The 20000-nt window shown below is 42.7% G+C and overlaps 1 protein-coding gene across 3 annotated transcripts in view; it reads left to right on the top strand.

Annotated features, from left to right (window-relative positions):
- PAK3 (p21 (RAC1) activated kinase 3) overlaps positions 1-20000 on the top strand; it is a 135423-nt gene that overhangs the window by 89759 nt on the left and 25664 nt on the right. For 2 of the 3 annotated variants that reach the window (XM_039361613.1, XM_039361612.1), the window contains exons 2-4: positions 9239-9432; positions 12570-12670; positions 18948-18992. In XM_039361613.1, the coding sequence (XP_039217547.1) occupies positions 9261-9432; positions 12570-12670; positions 18948-18992 (318 nt within the window). In that variant the 5' untranslated portion in view covers positions 9239-9260. The remainder of the gene's footprint in view (positions 1-9238; positions 9433-12569; positions 12671-18947; positions 18993-20000) is intronic. The other variant, XM_039361614.1, reaches the window with a different exon arrangement.

Genomic DNA, 20000 nt, shown 5'->3' with positions numbered 1-20000 from the left:
GTCACAGAGAAGAGGGGTAGACACCAGAGGGAAAGTCAAGAAGCAATGGGTGGAAGTCCATCAAAGAGAGATCCAACTTAGAAGTAAAAAGAAATTTCCTGACAGTGAGAACAATCAAGCAGTGGAACAGCTTGCCTCATGAAGTTGTGGGTGCTCCATCACTGGAGGTTTCCAAGAAGAGATTGGATAAACATTTGTCTGGAATGGTATAGGGTTTCCTGCTTGAGCAGGGTGTTGGACCAGAAGACCTCCAAAATCCCTTCCAACCCTATTATTCTATGTTGTCAGCCTTGTAGATGCTTAAGCTATAATGTTCATGAAGCCCCATTTTGGAATAGTAGTGTGACTGAAAACGTTGAACCCTTTTGTTGCGTACATTTTTCAGAGAAGGTGAATAACACCCTATTTGTCTGCATTTCAGACAGTACCACTTCATAATAGGATTTAAAATGAGAAGGGAAAACAGATTCTGCCATTGTCGATAGGGAAGTTGAGGGTCATGTATTCAGCCTTTCTGCTGATAGCAGTTAAAACATCAGTGTAGAAGGAATTAAGAATCTCTTTTTTGCTAACACTAAGTTTAACGGCAGCTGCCCAATTCAATCATCTTGGTCTTTCTTGACAAAAGAGAATTGCAGATAGCCTTATCAGTACTGATTACAATCAGCCTTTTTGAGTCTGGGTACGTGGAGCTGAGCTCATCACATCTTCCCCTCTTGATTTTGTCTTTTGCCCCACTCTCTAATAACTATCCCATGAAGAATGAATTTTAGATGATAAAATTCTGTAGTTTGGCCCATCTTTAAGTGCTATGAAGGTATTGTGCAAACCCAAATAGTAACAGTGGTGGTATAGTATTAAACTGGTAGATCATGTTCCTGTGTCCTAGTTAAGAACGTGACTGTGGGATTAAGGTTAAGAAACTGGAGACCTTAGTGATCTCTGAGCTTGTCTTTCAGACATTTCATTACCAAACTAGGTAACATCATCAGGACTGGCACTAATGATGTTATCTAGTTGGACAATGAAAATGACTAAGCTTTGAGAGCACCAAGGACCCCAAAGTTCAGTCTTCAGCTACAGATATTCTCTTCTATCAGTTAAGAAAATGTTGCTCAACATGGGTTATCTCCAACTTCAGTGGTCCTACCTCCTAGTAATTCTATATTCGGATTAAACAAAACCGGATTAATTGCAAGATTCTTCTTGCTAATGGAAGCTAGGAAAGTGATTGATTGATTGATTGATTGATTTACTGTCCATCTCCATCATAAAGCAACTCCCATCCTGGTTTACCCCACTAGATTTTGCTCATGGAAAATACTTGGAGAAGTGTATGTTACCCTGAAATCTTGGTGGAAAATAAAACAAATCAAGAGCCACAATAATGATTAGGGGTCTAGAAGCTAAACCATATGATAAATGGTTGAAAGAACTGCATATGTCTAGCCTAACAAAGAGAAGAACTAGGAGCGACATGACAGAACTCTTCCAATATTTGAAGGGCTGTCACAGAGAAGAGGGGGTTGAGCTATTCTCCAAAGCACCTGAAGGCAAGACAAGATGTACTGATGGAAGATTATTAAAAAGAGATCCAACCTAGAATTAGGGAGAAGTTTCCTGACAGTGGGAAGAATTAATCAATGGAACAGCTTGCTTCCAGAAGTTGTGGGTGCTCCATCAAGGGAAGTTTTCAAGAAAAGACTGGATAGCTGTTTGACCAGAATGGTCAAATGAGAAAGGGTTGGACTAGAACAGATGTCCCCAACACCTGGTCCATGGACCGGTACCAGGCCGAGACATGCCAGCAACCAGTCCACACAAACAAAGTCCCACCTGTGGGATACAGGCACAAAACCATGCACCCTCCGGTCCCTGGAAAAACCTCTCTCCACGTAACCTGTCCCTGGTGCCCAAAAGCTTGGGGACCTCTGGACTAGAAGACATCTAAGGTCCCTTCTATCCCTATTCTATGTTCTATGAACAAATACATAGAACATTTTAAAAGATGGGTCCACCAACACATTTTCATTAGTTTATGGAGATTCTCAGTCATGATGGTCCCAAAGTTGCCTTTTCAAGAGGCAGCTGGGCTTTCTTTGTTTTTTTCTTTCAAGATGTTTCGCTTCTCATCCAAGAAGCTTCTTCAGTTCTGAGAAATGAAATGAAATGAAGCAGAACTGAAGAAGCTTCTTGGATGAAAAGTGAAATGTCTTCAAGGAAAAATCAAAGAAAGTCCAGTGGCCTCTTAAAAAAAGCACCTTTGGGATTTTTATTAGTCTATTGCAGTGGTTCTCAACCTTTTTAATGCCACGACCCCCAACCGGTCGTAAGTCAAGGACTACTCAACTGGTCGTAAGTCGAGGACTACTCAATTGGTGCAGCACCGTTTGCAGAATGGGACTTTTGGCGGGCTCAGCAGGGCAGAGACAGCCTGGACAATACCTATTGGCTTTTGAAAGCCAATAGAATTAGACTCTATTCAAGAGAGTCTATTCTATTGGCTTTCAAAAGCCAATAGAATAAAAGGTAGTAGCACAGCTAAGGAAAAGGGGGAAAAAATGGCGGACTGCGTTGTTTGGTGACCCCCGTGAAATAGTCGTTCGACCCACAGGTTGAGAACCACTGGTCTACTGTTTAAATGTTCTGCAGTGGAATTGTCTTTGTTTTCTTGCCAATATTTCCGCCTATGTTTTAACTCGGTGCTACTTACTGTATTTCTTGGGATGTAGGTAAGGGTGCTATTCTAGCTGCAAAGGGGTCCGCTGTTGTATTTTACATTTTGCTATTGGCTCTTCTGATTGGTAAGCCGTTTCTGCCTTTCAGACTGTTGTCCTTGGGTGCGGTCTAGTCTTTGCATGCTTGGATATGTGGCGGTAAGGAAAAACAATAGTCTCTGACACCAAACCCACCTCAAGTGAATTGTTAATGTGACAAACATCTGACTGAGTATATTGGGAAAGATTAAGTGCTGAAGGTTTTACTGCCTTGCTAAATATATCTTAAGCTAACAGGAGTGCCAAATTTATTTGGGGTGGATTTTCACTTGGTCTAGCAGCTTTGAACAGCAAAGTTCCAGATGATGGGCTGGAGGCAAAGTATTATGCAGAAAGCTAATTCTTTGCCACTATTTAGAGAGCACCTGAAATTTTGCAGTCTAGAATTTGAGTGTGATGTTTTACCAGAATTCTGAGACGTAGGATGGATTAGGGGGGTGGAGGCTAAAACATAGGAAAAACAATTGCAGGAATTGGGTATGTTTAATCTAGTGAAAAGAAGGACTATGAAGCGACATGATAGCAGTGTTCCAATATTTGAGGGTTTGCCACAAAGAAGAGGGAGTCAAGCTATCCTCCAAAGCACCAGAAGGCAGGAGAAGAAGCAACGGATGGAAACCAATCAAGGAGAGAAGCAACCTGGAACTTTCCTGACAGCGAGAACAATTAATCAGTGGAACAGTTTGACTCCAAAGTTCTGGGTGCTCCATCACTGGAAGCTTTTAAGAAGACACAGCCATTTGTCCAGAATGGTATAAGATCTCTTGTTTGAGCAGGGGGTTGGACTAGAACACCTCCAAGGTCCCTTTCAACTCTGTTGTTCCGTTCTGTTCTAATTTATTGCACTGCTCATAGAACTGCTCGTAGAAAAGATGTGGCTATAGTAATTTCAGCTAGTTGTAGGAGGAAGATTGGCATATATGTTGGCCCACAAGTAAATCTAAATCACAGCTAGTAGTCCTCGGCTTATAACCACAGTTGGGACCAGAATTCTTGTTGAAAAAGCTATTAACTGAGTTGTGTCCAACGTTACGACATAAACAAATCACTGCAGTTGTTAAGTGAATCACTTTCCATCAATATGAGTCAGTTGCCAAGGGGCTGAATTTGGATCACATGTCCCTGGGGATGCTGCAGTGGACTGAAGTGTGAAAAAGGGCGATAAGTCGTTTTTTTATTCTGTGTCGTTGTAACTTGAAACGGTCACTGAACAAACCCTTTTAAGTTGAGCATTAGCTGTGCTTTCCAGTCACCTCTATATTATCTAATGTTCTTTCTCCTAACCACGGATAATCAATTTAGCTTTTGTGGCCGCAGAGTAGCCTAATTTTAAAATGCCTATTGGTCCCTGTCACATTTTGAGTTTGGTATTTTTCTTCCTTTGAATTTGTAACTTTTGAGTAGTGCCAAACAAAATTAAAGTTAAAAAATAAATTAAAAATGTGTCCCAACCAAACAGAACGGCCATGTTTACCGAGCATGCCAATACATTGTATTATTGGGCAATGCGATGCCCAGCTTCACACCCTGACGACAAAACTAGCTCATTTTAGCCTGGTGTAGCTTGTTGGAGTAACCTGTGTGCATTAGCTTTCTTGCTGTTTTTCAACGTATTGTGATGATTAAGATCATGGATCTTTCTGCCCGCCTTTGGGAGCAAAGAATGGCGCTTTGTGTCATATTGGAGTGGGTGCCTGAAACACAGCTGAGATCTCAAATAAAAACTCGTGTTGATTTCGGGCTCTAGGAAACAATGACACCATCAGCTATTTGGGTCAGGACCCATTAATAGAAGTCTTTGTAAAGGCTCCTATTACGAAAGTCTCCTGGGAGGGATAGTTTAGCAAACTGACTTTTGTTTACAAATGGATGGCGTGCGAGTAACCCATATCTTCGCTTTGCTCCCTGGAAGCTGCTAAAGCATTTCATAGCCAGCCAGCCAGCCAGCGAAACATTGGCTTGCATCATCAAAAGTCCCTCCTCATTCCCTTGATGGGCCAAGATTTGCAGGCAGGAATGCAGTCTGTGCTGGAAGGCATACAGTTGCTTTAAGCCAAGGGGGAAAACTGCCATCCTCAACATTTGGTTTATTTTTAAAGCTAGTCCAAGCCGCAAAGCCATGCTGCGCATTGTGATATCACGGCACAAACGGTGCAAATGGTGCCACGGGTCTCGGCCACATCAGGTGTGCACTGGGACTGAGGTCTCTTTGCCCCTGAGTTTGCCCGCCCGCACCTATCAATTTCAAAGAGGCTGCAAAGGCTTCTTTTGAGGCCCTCAGGCTGAGTGGCAGCTGGATTTTATTTAGGATAGAATAGATCCCCAACCCACGGACCGTGGCCCACTATTGGGCTTTGAGACTTTCAGAATTGGGCCACAGAAGTGGTGGCCTACCGTGCGCATATCCCCACTTGCAGAAACAGTGGACAACAGCGTGCGCACGCACGTCATCTTAGTGAGAGGTGAGGGCGCTTGCCCACTGTTCTTGCAAATGGAGCACACATGCTTGCCTGCTGCTCATGGAAATGGAATTGCACATGCACACTTGCCTGCTGCACACATGGGACAATCCCTCCCCCCCACAGGTCCATAAAACCAAAAATGTTGGGGAACTCTAGAATAGAATACTTTATTGGCCAAGTGTGATGGACACACAAGGAATTTGTCTCCGGTGAATAAGCTCTCAGAGTATATGCAAATGATAAAGTAAAATAATCATAAAATAACAATAGGAGAAGGTAGCAAAACAAGGTGAGAAGGATAATGGCAATACAGCCCTACTACATGGGTAAATATCTTTAGATATAAGACAGTGCTGTGGAATTAAATGTTCAGCAGAGTGATGGCACGGGATGGGGGGGGGGAAACTGTCTAGTTGTTTTGGCATGCATTGCTCTATAGCAGAGTCCTGAAGAGAGGAGTTTAAATAGTTTATGCCCAGGATGTGAGGGGTCTGTAGATATTTTTTCAGCCCTCTTTCTGATCTTTGCAATGTACAGGTCCTCAGTGGAAGGCAGGCTGGTTGTGATGGTTCTTTCTGCAGTCCTAACTATCTGTTGGAATCTGCATCTGTCCTGCTTGGTTGCTGTACCAAAAAAAACAGCAACCAAATAGAAGGTTGATAGTCAGTCAGACAGACAGACAGGTAGATATTTTCATTTATTCATTCATTAGTTTATTTATTAGCATGGTTTTATTTATTTAGTTAGCATTCTTTTCAATAAAAGGCATTTGGAAGTTGGAAGTTAGCAACTTCAGGTTTTATTTCCGACTTTGCTCCTGGGCCCCCATGCACCAAGAGGTCTTCTTAGAAGGAAAAAAATGATAGAGACCAAAGGAAAATAATTTAACAAAGACAATACGAAACTAGACAAGAACGTTTAAAAAGTGTGAATTAAAAAGAAAAAAAAACTAGGGAGTATAATATGTGTTTTTGTTTTTCTCCCTTTTGATTTTGTATTTTAATCATTTGAATAAAATAATATATAAGTTTGTGTGTGTGTGGAAAGAAAGGAAGGAAAGAAAGGAAGAAAGGAAGGAAGGGAGAGAGAGAGAGAAAGAAAGAAAGAAAGAAACCCATACAGTAGCTTAGATTAGGGCTGGCTGGCGAATTCTGGGAGTTGAAGTCCACAGGTCTTAAGCTTTCTGAAGGTGGACACCTCTGACCTATATCTTTGTGTGGAGGCACACCTATTTGCCCAAGAACATCTGAATAGATTAGAGGCTGGTGGGAAATGCTCTCTTCAGTTTACTTCCTGGATCACAGCTACCCAACTGAGCAGTGATTTGCTGAGAGCACCTACAGGTTGATCTTAGCATTTCAGGAGTACCCATCAGCCCAGATTGGGACCATTGTAATATAGTTGTCCCTGCAAGGAGTCCTTACATAATCTGTAACTCTTGAAACAGCTTTGAGAAAGGTGTGGCCCCTGTTGCTTGAAGAGCTTTCATGGGAAAAGAATACAGAGAAATGAAGTTCAGAAACACTGGTTGCCCCAATCCACATCTTAATATCTGGTAATGTAATATAGGTATCATTGATGGATTCCCCTCCTGTTTCTTTGTGGGAGACAGACAATAGAACAGATAAACACATTGGATTCCAGCTGTGTTATTCTATCCCTGGCCTTTAAGGCATGATTTTTCCACATAGCAGGTCTCCAAACTGAATAGTGGCAAGTATCACAAGCTGGCCAAATGGCTGTGCCTCCATCTGATCTGTTGTCTTCAATCCACAAGAACGTTGTTAGCAAGCTTCGCCTGAAGTATTTCCCTTCCAGAGTTAAGCTTGGTAGCCACATGAATTTAATCCTTCACTTTGCCAGACCTGCGCTCCCCAAAAGATACTCCTTATGGAAGGGGATGGGGATGTCTTCTCTTTAATTACCCAGATTCTCCTCTAGATAAAAAGCTGGCTATTGACTCCATATGTGAATCTGAGATTTATGGAGATGAGTACATTGCTTAGCTACAACTGTTGTTCTTTGAATCCCCTTCTCCTACCTCTCTTGGTTTAGGTCAGAGATCTCCAACCTTTTGGGCACCAGGGACCGGTTCTGTGGAGAAAGGTTTTTCTGTGGACCAGAGGGTATGTGGTTTTGTGTGCTGCCTGCATCCCGCGGATGGGGCTTTGCTTGTGTGGACCAGTTGCTGGCATGCCAGGCCCAGTGCTGGTCCATGGACCGGGGATTGGGGACCCCTGGTTTAGGCTTTGTTGGGCACCATATGGAGAGGGGGGAGGAAATCAACACTCATTTGACACATTTGTCCAAGCTGTAGGAAGTTCTGAATGGAGTTGTTGAGTTGCGTGCCTGCACCTGTACGAATTCACATTCGAAGAATTGCATGGATATAAGTGACCAGTTCTTACTCATAGTCTTGATTTGAGCACTTTGCTTCAATAAATTCCCTTGTCTCTTTATTACCACCTGTTGGTTAATTAGCTCCAGACATTCAAATTACTGCAACCCTTGGTTTAATTAAAATCCAGTTGAGATTCATTTAATGTGTTTGCGAAAGGGCCTCATTGCAAGCCAGCCGTTGTGATGTCTGGGTCAGTGACACACTGCAAGGAAGTAGAAACGTTATGTTGTGGAGGAAAAAAAAAGACTAAGAATAGAATCCAGCAAGGTTGTTATGTAGTGACTCAACATTTTCCTCAACCAGGGAAAATACTCTGAAAATCCAGCATCTGTGAGGTATTCTCTGGCCAATGCCGAGTAGTTGAATTTCTCATAGTGCCCCCAGTACCATGCTGTTGTGGGGCAGCTTGGGAAATTAAGATGGCAGCTGGACCCAGCTTTGTGGTACCTTTGAACATTTGTCCCTTGCTTTAAGCTATTTGTAGCCCAAGATACCTAACTGTAAGTTTGTAATAGCTACTATTGGATTGTTAGTAGCACAACCTCAAGCCTACCTGTTATGGAAGGACATAACAGAATATCAGAATAATGGAGTTGGAAGGGACCTTGGAGGTCTTCTCACTCTAACTCTTACCCTAACCTATACCATTTCAGACAAATGGCTGTCCAATCTCTTTTCGAAAGCCTCCAGTGATGAAGCATCAATTCCACTGGTTAATTGTTCTCACCGTCAGGAAATTTCTCCTTAGTTCTAGATTGCTTCTCTCCTTGATTAGTTTCCATCCGCTGCTTCTTGTCCTGCCTTCAGGTGCTTTGGAAAATAGATTGACCCCCCCTTCCTTGTGGCAGCCCCTCAGATATTGGAACCCTGCTATCATGTCGGTCCTAGTCCTTCTTTTCACTAGACCAGGGGTGTCAAACTCAATTTCATTGAGGGCCTCATCAGCATTGCGGTTGCCCTCGGGGGGCTGGGTGGGTGTGGCCAGGGTGGGTGCAGCCTACTGGGTGGGTGTGGATGGAGTGGGTGTGGCCTATTGGGTGGGCAAGGCCAGCTCTACATCGTTCGCGTCAAGGGTGTCTGTGGGAGCCTGGGCAGGAGTGGGACAGATCTGAGGGTCTCTGGCAGAAGGGGGTGGGACCAGGCAGAGCCCATGAAGCCGGATATGTGAAGTAGGCGAGGTCCATTTGCTGGCCACTTCCAGGTGATGGTGCATTTCTTCATTCCTCACAAAGGGTGATACCTCCCCAGCATGCGGCAGGGGCTGGTTCCTCGCTGTTTCCAGACGGCCTTGTGGAGCTAAGACTGAATGTGTTTCAGCATCGATGGCCACCACAAAATTGTACATTGGCTCCCGGCCGGCCTGGGCCAGGGCCAAGGCAGTGGGGGCCGTTCCCTCACTGTTTCCAGGATGGCTTCGAGGGCCACATGAAACCACTTTGCGGGCCGCATCCGACCCCCGGCCCTTGTGTTTGATATGTCTGCACTAGACATACCCATTCAGCTCTAGCATCTCTGGTTTGTTCCAACTTTCCTGTTTTTTTTTTCCCTAACCGTCCCCCATTCACTCTTCTCCTTTCCTCCTTTCTTTTGCTTCCCAGGAAGCTGTGAGAATTGCTGAAGATGTCTGAAAGCCTGGATACTGAAGAAAAACCTCCTGCACCTCCTTTGAGAATGAACAGTAACAATCGCGATTCTTCGGCCCTGAATCACAGCTCCAAACCGCTCCCCATGGCGCCTGAAGAAAAGAACCGGAAAGCTCGCCTGCGCTCCATCTTCCCCGGAGGAGATAAAAGTAACGTATCAGCCTAGCAAAAGGACGCCTGGCCCCTTCTTTCCTCCTGCTAGTTTTTCTCCAGGGTGGGTCCAGGGAGGGCAAAACGGTCAAGAAAGCGGCTGTCACCGTGTCTTTGGAACTCTGCCCCGTTTTTACATTCACGTGTCGTATGCCAAACAGGACAGGGGTTTGATTCTATAGGTCCGTGGTGGCAAACCTATGGCACACATGCCACAGGTAGCACACAGAGCTATCGCCCCAGTCCTAGGCCTTCAGCTGGGTTTCATAAAACCTTTTCATTAAAAAAAAAAAGGTTTAATCAATCAATCAATTTCAACTTCTCGCGGGAAAAAAAAGATCTTGCAAAGTTGGAATTGATTGATTGAACTTTTTAGTCCCACCCAGTCTGCTGTTACCACCGTAGCCATGCCCACCCAATGGGCCACACCCACCCAATGGGCCACACCCACCCAATGGCCACACCCACCTGGCACCCGACCATGCATAAATGGGTTTTGGGTTGCAGTTTGGGCACTCGGTCTCTAAAAGGTTCGCCATCACTGCTATAGGTGCAATGGCCATTTTTTTTGACTCTCCCCAAATCTGGTGAGACTCAGAAAAATTACTTTAAGCATGCTCTGTTTGTTTTAACTGCTTTGAATGTATACTAAATAGCACCATTAGGAGCAGGGGTGCACAATTATTTTTCCCCAGGGCCACCAGAGAAGCTGGAACTGTTCCGATTGACCTCAAGCAGGTCAGACAGGGACTGGCCAAGGGTGACATGTGGTCCTGTGATCGAAGGTCTGATTTATAGCAAACAGCTTGATAAGTCACAGCTAGCTATTGTTTGCTGAACCAACCTTTATGGGGTAAGCCACAGTTTGATAGGTTGAGACCCCCCTCTGGGCCATGAATCAACGCTGACAAACTACAAGGTAGCATGTTCAAACTATATAACTGAGTGAATTGCTTATGAATCAAGGAATTTAATTCGACTGTTTGACAGTTCATGCCAGTATTCTCTATTTTGATTGGCATGAGTCATTCTGGAGCTGGGCCCCTCAATCACCTGCTCCCTCCAGTTTTCAATTGTGAATCATCATCATCATCTTCTTCTTCTTCTTCTTCTTCTTCTTCTTCTTCTTCTTCTTCTTCTTCTTCTTCTTCTTCTTCTTCTTCTTCTTCTTCTTCTTCTTCTTCTTCTTCTTCTTCTTCTTCTTCTTCTTCTTCTTCTTCTTCTTCTTCTTCTTCTTCTTCTTCTTCTTCTTCTTCTTCTTCTTCTTCTTCTTCTTCTTCTTCTTCTTCTTCTTCTTCTTCTTCTTCTTCTTCTTCTTCTTCTTCTTCTTCTTCTTCTTCTTCTTCTTCTTCTTCCTGCTCCTCCTCCTCCTCCATGTCTCGACTTAGTAGAAGATGTGTGTCCAAATTGTGAGCATTTGGAAAGTTCCTTAAAAGTGCATCAGCTGGAGTGTCAGCCCTTTTCAGTTACTTACTTTGAACTCCAGGAAGAGGTACATGTCATATGGAGTACCAAAATAATATCTCTCTCTGTCTCGGTAGGCAATTTAATTGAATGACGTCTTTGTGTTTAAGCAGTCTGATCTTGCTATGCCTTCCCATTATAATGCCTTCCCTCTTAAGTGCAGGATGTGATGTTGGCTGAAAAAATAAAGAAATTGCCATTCCTTAGACAGAGAAGTTAAATATAGACTTTCTGATCCATCTTTAATTCTTGGGTTAAATGAATTTTCAATGAAGACATTACTTATGCAGCCCTATTAAGATGAGACTTTCTAATTGATCTATGCTGACTTTCCTTGCTGGCATTTCAATCTTTATGGGACCTTGGCAGATCCATGAAGAGAAACAATAGCCAGTTTCTTCTGAGATTTTTAAAAAATAAATATGAATTTGTTCCTATGGTCATATATTCCTTCATGTGTATCTCCGTAATTGCTCCAAAACATAATTTCTGTCACCATGTTTAAGTGCTCTTTTGATTTCCTTGGGGATGCTCCAGCACAGGACATGGGACTTAAAGAGGAACCAATTCTCTTGTGTAGATTACTCCAGTCACACTGGGTTAAGCCAGGATTTTATGCATAATCTTTGAAGATTAAATGATAGTACCTGGATTCACATATGATGCCATAATTGATGGTTTCCATATCAGGATCATGAGCAAACTATGGTTTAATGTCATGTGTGATCCAGGCTACTAGGACGTCTGGGAAAATTCATTGAGATGGTGCTGTTAGGGTGGTATTTCCATTCAGGGGTCCTTGATGTTCTCTGAGTATGGTTGGTTTTTTTTTTTTTTTTGTTTTGCAGATGTTTCATTACCCAAACTGGGTAACATCATCAGTACTAGAAGGGAGAGCAAACCTCATTCCTTTTTAACACTGATGATGTTACCTTGTTTGGGTCATGAAAGGTCTGCAAGCAAACAACCAAGCTCAGAGAACATCAAGAACCCCACAGTCTTCTCCTCCTTCTCCTTCTCCTTCTCCTTCTCCTTCTCCTTCTCCTTCTCCTTCTCCTTCTCCTTCTTCTTCTTCCTCCTCCTCCTCTTCCTTGTCCTCCTCCACTTCCTCTTCTTCCTCCTCGTCCTCGTCCTCCTCCTCCTCTTCTTCCTCCTCGTTCTCCTCCTCCTCCTCCTCCTCTTCCTCCTCTTCATAAACCCCACTCCATTCTAGCACTAATGATGCTACCCAGTGCTTTTTTTGTAAAAAAAAAAAAAAAGGTGCTGGAACTGACACACGTCATACAACCCGCCTTGCCTACCCTACAAGGTTCCATCCAAAAAAGGTGCCAGAACTCCATTCTGGGCGTTCTATGACGAAAAAAAGCCCTGATGCTACCTAGTTTGCGTAATGAAACATCAGGGAGCACAAAGGACCCGTCATTTCAAGCCTGAGCTACCAATATTCTCCTTTATTGGTATTTCCATTCAGTTAAGCAGCAAAGCAGAAAATGCTTCGGAATCGGATAAATGCATCAAGCTCCTTCGGTTATATTGCCAAGGATCCTTTTGAATCCAACTGTATTTTATTCTTCCTGCCCTTCTATTTCTTGCGTTGAATAAACCAGACAGTAAAATCGATGAACAAATGACTACGCAGAAAAATAAATGGCTGTTAACATTTTGCCCGCAGCCAATAAGAAGAAAGAGAAAGAACGTCCTGAAATCTCTCTCCCTTCAGACTTCGAGCACACAATCCATGTTGGCTTTGATGCCGTCACTGGGGAATTCACAGTAAGTCTTCGCTTTATTGTCTGCCTATCTTCTACACCCTTTCCTTTCCTTTCATTTCCCAGTCATGAGTCCTGTACAGGTATTTCTTGAATGCAGAACGGATGTGAGAACAGAGGTAGGGCTAACCACCTGCTCGGTGTTCATTAGAACAGGTATGCATATGGGGTCTGTGCCATTGTTACGTTCAATGCACGTTGAGTCTGCCTTTCAGATAACAGCTGCACGCGCCTTCATCATAAACCATAATGGAGGACAGTGCCGAAACCTATCTAGGCATATGGATCGGAAAACTTGATTGTAACCCACTAGAAGTCGCTTCCCTCCCCAAAGGAAGAAAGGCTATGAGCTATAGAAAAACAAAATCTGAATGTGCTCTGTTGATTTGGCTCATAGGATACATGAGGAATTTGATATTGAACATCAAACCCTGACAATCCAGCTATCACTTGACCTACATGTCAGATATTGATTAGGAAACATGTCCAAATGAAAAGGGAGACTGGGAGTTGTGGTTTTCTAGCATGAGGTCATAATGGATATTCACACATAGCCGTTGCTGAGTTTGTTATTGTTTAGACCAGTGTTTCAATCGTGGCCATTTTAAGATGGGTGGACTTCAGCCCCCACAATTCCTTGCCAGCCATACTGTTTTCTTCTAGGGCAGGGGTGTCAAACTCCCAGCCTGCAGGCTGGACGCATCACATTGAAGTCGTGCCCACCCTATTGCCAGCAATAGCAAAACTGGCCCAATACGTTGCGCAATGTCACGTGACGTCGCAAGTTTGACATGCTTGCTCTAGGGTGTTTTTTCAGCACCCTTGGATAACTCATTCCAGGGAACTCCTGGTGGTCTCCCATCCATATCCCATCCAGTCCTGAAACTGCTAATATTAGAGCAAAGGAACAAACCTGAAATATACATCTTTAGACTTAGGTAGCAATTACCACAACCAGCTGTTCTTGTACAGAACATTCTCTGTTCATACACAAAATTTTGCACATCCCGGGCTTCTTACTGCTGACTTAATCAATCATGTTTTCCCCTACTGTGGGATATATTTATTTATTTATCTATTGCTATCCAGCCTTTATTATTTTTACAAATAACTCAAGGCAGTGAACATATCCACCACACCTTCCTCCTCCTATTTTCCCCACAACAACAACAACCCTGTGAGGTAGCTTGGGCTGAGAGAGAAGGATTGGCTCAAAGTCACCCAACTGGCTTTTCATGGCTAAGGCAGTCTCCTGATGATTGGCCCAAAATCACCCAACCAGCTTTCAGGGCTCAAGAGAGAGTAGAACTCACTGTCTCCCAATTTCTAGCCTGGTGCCTTAGCCACTAGGCCAGACTGTCTCTTCGGCTTCTCTTCTTTGATTCATTCTCAAGGAAAGACATTAAGGTGTTCAGGCTGGGGAGAGTCGGTGGAAGAATGTGTCACAGAAAATAAATCAGCCGTATATCATCTTGCTGGTTTGCAATTTTTTTCTCTCCATCCAAATCCATTTTGATGCAGCCTCTTCTGCATTAAGTGGCAGAAGTCTTAATGGCTGATGACGGAGAGATCAGGGATTCCGTGCACATCTGGAGTGCCACACATTATCCTTCCTTGCTTAGCACCACTGGGAAAATAATTAAATGATTTCTCAAGACAAAAGAGTTTAAAAAACAGGAGGGGTGGGAGCACATCGCCTTAAGCTCTAGGGGAAAAGTAGAAAGCAGATCAAATAAATGCACATATATGTTGTTACTTCTTGAGCCTTTTACAAGGCCCTCAAAGAGAGATATTTTAACAAGAAAAAGGGGGCTTCAGTGAGAAAAATGGAATTTTGGAGAGAATAATTCTGAAAAGGACTGGTTGTTCCGTCTGGAGATGTTGGTTAACAGAATTGCCTGTGGATCATTAAGATCGTTAAAGAGAGATCCAATCTAGAATTAAGTGAGAACGATTAATCAGTGGAATGGCTTGCTTCCAGAAATTGTGGGTGCTCCATCACGCGAGATTTTTTAAGAAGATAGCCATTTTTTCGAGATGGTATAAGATAGGCGTGCCTTGAGCAGGAGGTTGGACTAGATGACCTTTAAGATCCTTGCAGCCCTATGATTCTGTGATTCTAAGATGGTTGTTTATAGGGGCCAATTTCTACAGCAAGGAAGGGACTGCTGGAATATCCTTAAAATCACCGGAGAATTTTTCTTTTATGAGCCCAGAGCTCCTACTTCCACAATCTCATTGTTTCTAGAAATTAGATTTTGCTGGATTACCTTATAGGCTTATTGAATAAGCAGGTTCCAAATTCAGTACTGAGTATTTTAAATCAAGACCACATTATGACTTTTGTGAGCCCTTCGCACCTTTGTTTTCATGGGATCCTCCCTCCATTAAAAAAAAACATTAATCAAATTTATATAGCCATCTATCACACTGAAGGCAACTGTGGACAGCGTATAACAGTAGCTTTTTAAAAATATAAAAACAGCAAATAGAAATACAAAAGAGTCTAGAGAAAATTACCCTGAAAACGAAAATGCAATCAAAGTGAAGGTGTAGGAGATGGAAGGCAGAGTTAAGCGTGTCATAAGCTTAGAATTTTTATGTTGCCATAATTGGTTCAAGTCCATCCCTTTTTGAATTCCATTGACCCTCATCTGGTACCAATTTAGTAGTGAACTTTAGTTGATTAGATTGCTCTATATAGGCTTGAGCAATAAAGCTTCTGAACTGCATATAACCAAGTCTCTGGATCCGTGGGAGTCCCACGCCTGGTCACACCACCAGGTATGGAAGATCTTTTGGAATATCAAAATCAATCTAATTTTTTTTTTGGGGGGGGGAAGGTTATTCTATAAGGCTGGCACCCTAGAAGAGAAGGCACATCTCCTGCGACCCACTAAATGTAGCTCATGGCTAATGGTACACAGCAGGCTCCCTGTGTAAGATCTGATGGAATAGTTTGATATAATATTAAAAAAGGTTAACGCTACTAGTAAAAATAGTAATATTAGAAGTTATCTTTTCTATGTTTTTCAATATTTTTATTGAAGATTATACATATATATATATATATATATATATATATATATATATATATATATATATATAATTTTGTAATAATAATTAATTACTACCAATTGACTAGGATGCCTGTTGCATATCACCAAAGTTACTAAATTTTAGCATTCACGATAGACTATACGTTACAACTATTTGATGACGTTTCCATATTGTATGTGCCTTGGCCAGTTGTTATTAAAAGGCATGAAAATAAACAGCTTCATTTTTATTTCTTCTGATTATTTTTTTTTAAAATGAAACATTTTTGACACTGTGAGCATTGCTAAATGAGTTTTTCTGTAGGACTGATCTGATTTTTTAAAAATTAATGATAAATTTATTGCAGCAAGGATTCTTCCGCTAAGGATTTTTGGCAAAAAAAAAAGAAAAGATTTTTCCTGGGTTTCATAGTCTTTCTCTTAAAGTGTGTGGGGGGGGGGGTATTCTAAACCTGTGCAAATGTTCCTTTCTCATTTCAGAGGGTAGCCATCATTCTGTGTGTGTTAAGCATCATGAGTTGTGTGCAATGTGCCCAGGTTTTTTTTCATTCGGTGTTTTATTTCTTTTTGACACTCAGGCCCAATTGCTGTCCTGGCTGAATTGCTTTGCACTGCTCACAGCTACATCAAAAAATCATAACTGGGGACATTTGCTCTGAAGCTTGGCTTTCAATCATGAACATCAGCTGGCATGAGGTTGCTTGTGATGGTGCATGTCCCATTGCCATTTCATTGTTGCTCGGCACCACTGTAAACAACAAAAATCAGGACACAAAACACTGAACAAGTTGATGAAAGATGAGTAGGAAAAACAGCTTTCTCTGGCCTTGATCAATGTCACCATAATATTGTTGCCTTGACTTAAATGGGAGAACCTGGATTTTAACAAGACACACTCTTAAGTTCTGTCTAGAAAGAAAGATCAGAGAATGAAAGAGTAGTTTGGTGTTGATATGGCAAGCATTGGCAGATCCTAGGGATGGAGTCAAGAGAGAACTCAGCCCAGAATCGTTACATGTCCATGAACGCTTCAAGTCCAACCCCTCTTGAATTCCATTAACATATCTGTCTTATCTCACTCTTATTTAACTCAGTTTAGTGCTGACCAATAGTTGACTAGCTTCTTGAGCATAGATATGAGCAATAAATCAGCTTAACTGGAATTTAATGTGTAGTCCTGATTCTTTGTGCCTGACCAGCATGATGCACTTGGAAAACTGAATGACCACAAGATTTCAGTGAGCAGATAAGCCCGTGGTGGCAAACCTAGGGCATGGCGTGCCACAGGTGGCACGCAGAGCCCTCTCATGAGCACACATGCCGTCGCCCTAGTCCCAGGCCTTCAGCTGGGTTTTATAAAACCTTTTCACTTAAAAAAAGGTTCAATCAATCAATCAATCAATCAATTTCAACTTCACGTGGGAAAAAAAAATCTCACAAAATTAGAATTGATTGATTGAACTTTTTAGTCCCATCCAGTCTGCCATTACCACCGCACCCATGCCCACCCAATGGGCCATGCCCACCCAATTGGCAACACCCACCCAATTGGCCATACCCACCCAATTGGCCACACCCAGCCAATGGGCCACACCCACCTGGCACCCGACGATACATAAGTGGGTTTTGGGTTGCAGTTTGGGCACTCCATCTCTAAAAGGTTTGCCATCACTGAGATAAGCGTTTTCTCTATACATAGTGATGGTCCAACTTTGGTAACCCTGAAGTATTCAGGCATCTGTTTCATATGCAGAAGGACCCAGATTCAGTACTGGACCGGACATCAGCAATCTGGAACCAAAGCAAAGATGTCATAGTCTCTTGGACTATGAAAGACAAAGTTTTAGTGCTGGTGGCCCCCTTCTAAAAGTTTAGAACACAGTTAGACTTCATTGGCACCATGAGAAGACACTTGCATGGCTTAATAACTGTGGAGATTCTCCATCATCCAGGTCATGGTTGTCCCAAAGGTGCTTTTCCAAAAGGTAACCGGACTTTCTTGTTTTTTTTTCCCCCTTGAAGAACTGAAGTTTGGAACAGAACAGAACTGAAGTTTGCTTGCAGAAGTGAAGAAGCTTTTTGGATGAGAAGTGAAACATTTCCGAGGGGAAAAAACAAAGAAAGTCCAGTTGCCTTTTGGAAAAGCACCTTTGGAACTTGCACCTAGTTTCTTCTCCTGTACCCTATTTTTTTACTTACTAAGAATGCCCATATAAGGCCCATAAGCATTTTAAATAAAGATGCTTCTGCAGGCTGGTTCCTTCCCTTTCAGAATTAATTAATGAATATTTCATAGTTCTAAACTGCCCATCTCCCCAACGGAGGGGTTGAGAATGCCAGATTCTCTTTTTTAAAAACTATTAAATGAATTTTTAAAAACCAGGCAGCGCTGATTTTAAGAACCAGGGGAGGTGACACATAGGCATCACGCCCCCCCCATGCCTTAATGAAAATTTAAATTGGTTCTGATTGAAGAAGTAAAAAGAAAGTGTAACTTTAGATTACAGAAACAACACTTCCATTTCAGGCCAGTAATTTCCTTTTTGACTATCCTTCTGGCAGAAGTCTGGTGCAGTGGAGGCTCATTCTAGTTATGCTGTAAAGTTAAATACAGAACTGTTTTTCAAGCATTTTGCTGCCCTTTTCTAAACCAGCCTGTTGTGGTTCATAGTTTTTCAGGAGGTGTCCAGGCCAGACGTGACAGGTGCTACCCAGAACCCACATTCCCTGAGGCTTTGTTAGAAGCAGTTGGCCTTCCCTTCCAAAGAAATCTCTTTATAACTGTGCTGTAAATCTTTGCATGGAGCCCTTTCAGAATTGTCCAGGGGGAAAAAAAAACACCTCATTCTATTCAACCTAATCCCTCCTATTTTTGAAAACCGAACAATCCATCCGATTATAGGGCTACTTAAATGAAGTAGAATGACTCTTTAGTCAGCCTCAAACCAGAAATAAAGTTAGCTAGAGCCCCACAGTTCTTTCCAAACAAGAAAATGATGCCTCCAACTTTAGGCTGTGAGATTTTTCTCTGGGTTTTTTTGTGCAAAATCTTCCCCCCGCCCCAGTAACTTGTGAATGATCCCTTGTGTTTGCTATTTATTCCCTCAGTTAGATAGGAAACCTATTGACCCGCTGGAGTCTCTCTTTTTCCGCCTTCTGATTTTTTCTCCCGCCACCTTCTGTTTTAACTTTCTTTTCTTTCTTTATTTACATCCATTGCAGCCAGCTCTCTGTGGCTCACAGATGCATACAGGGAAACTCTCGGAGGTGCGTCACAGGCCCAAACTAAGTGGCTTCTTTGAGATGTTTTAGTGCTGCAATCGCAAGCTTCATGTGTGTGCAGTAGAGTCTGTCGCTTGCCTTCCTCGTCACCTTCCCATCATGGACCGCTCTTCCCGCCAAGCACCATCAGCCCATCTCATTTTTGCAGAAGACCTCTTAGAACAAAAACAATCAAACCCTAATCCGGCAATTTAGAGAATGGGGTTGCAAAATGTCATTGAGGGCCACTGGGACCCACCTGGGTGGGTGGCAGTGGCATAATGTGAGGGTGGCACTCATAACCACCTGCTGCTGGTGTCTTCATCACTGCCGTAGAAAGCAAAAAAAAAGGTTGTCGCCAGAGGGCAGGAAATTATACTGGATGTTTTGAAGCATTTCTTAAACTCCCACAAGAAGCTTGTCAAAGAGAGACAGAAGACAGGCTTAAGATACAGAAGGATCTGGACAGACTTGAACACTGGGCACTATCTAACAAAATGAAATTCAATGGTGAAAAAAGTAAGGTTCTACAGTTAGGCAAGAAAACCCAAATGTACAGGTATAGTATAGGTGGCACCTTGCTCAATAGTAGTAACTGTGAAAGGGACCTCAGAATCCTAGTAGACAACCACTTAAGTGTGAGCCAGCAGTATGCTGCAGCTGCCAAAAAGGCCAACACAGTGCTAGGCTGCATTAACAGAGGGATAGAATAAGATCACGTGAAGTGTTAATACCAAGAGTGCCTTGGTAAGGCCACACTTGGAATACTGCATCCAGTTTTGGTCACCATGATGTAAAAAAGATATTGAGACTCTAGAAAGAGTACAGAGAAGAGCAACAAAGATGATTAGGGGACTGGAGACTAAAACATATAAGGAACGGTTGCTTGAATTGGGTCTGTCTAGTTTAACGAAGAGAAGGATGAGGGGGACATGATAGGAGTATTCCAGTATCTCAGGGGCTGCCCCAAAGAAGAGGGAGTCAAGCTATTCTCCAAAGCGCCTGAAGGCAGGA

The sequence above is a fragment of the Crotalus tigris genome, unplaced genomic scaffold, assembly GCF_016545835.1.
Source record: "Crotalus tigris isolate CLP2741 ecotype Arizona unplaced genomic scaffold, ASM1654583v1 scf7180000019309.743544, whole genome shotgun sequence".
Taxonomy (NCBI): Eukaryota; Metazoa; Chordata; class Lepidosauria; order Squamata; family Viperidae; genus Crotalus; species Crotalus tigris.
The sequence above is the reverse complement of the archived record's forward strand: the minus strand, read 5'-3'. Positions and strand labels throughout refer to the sequence as shown.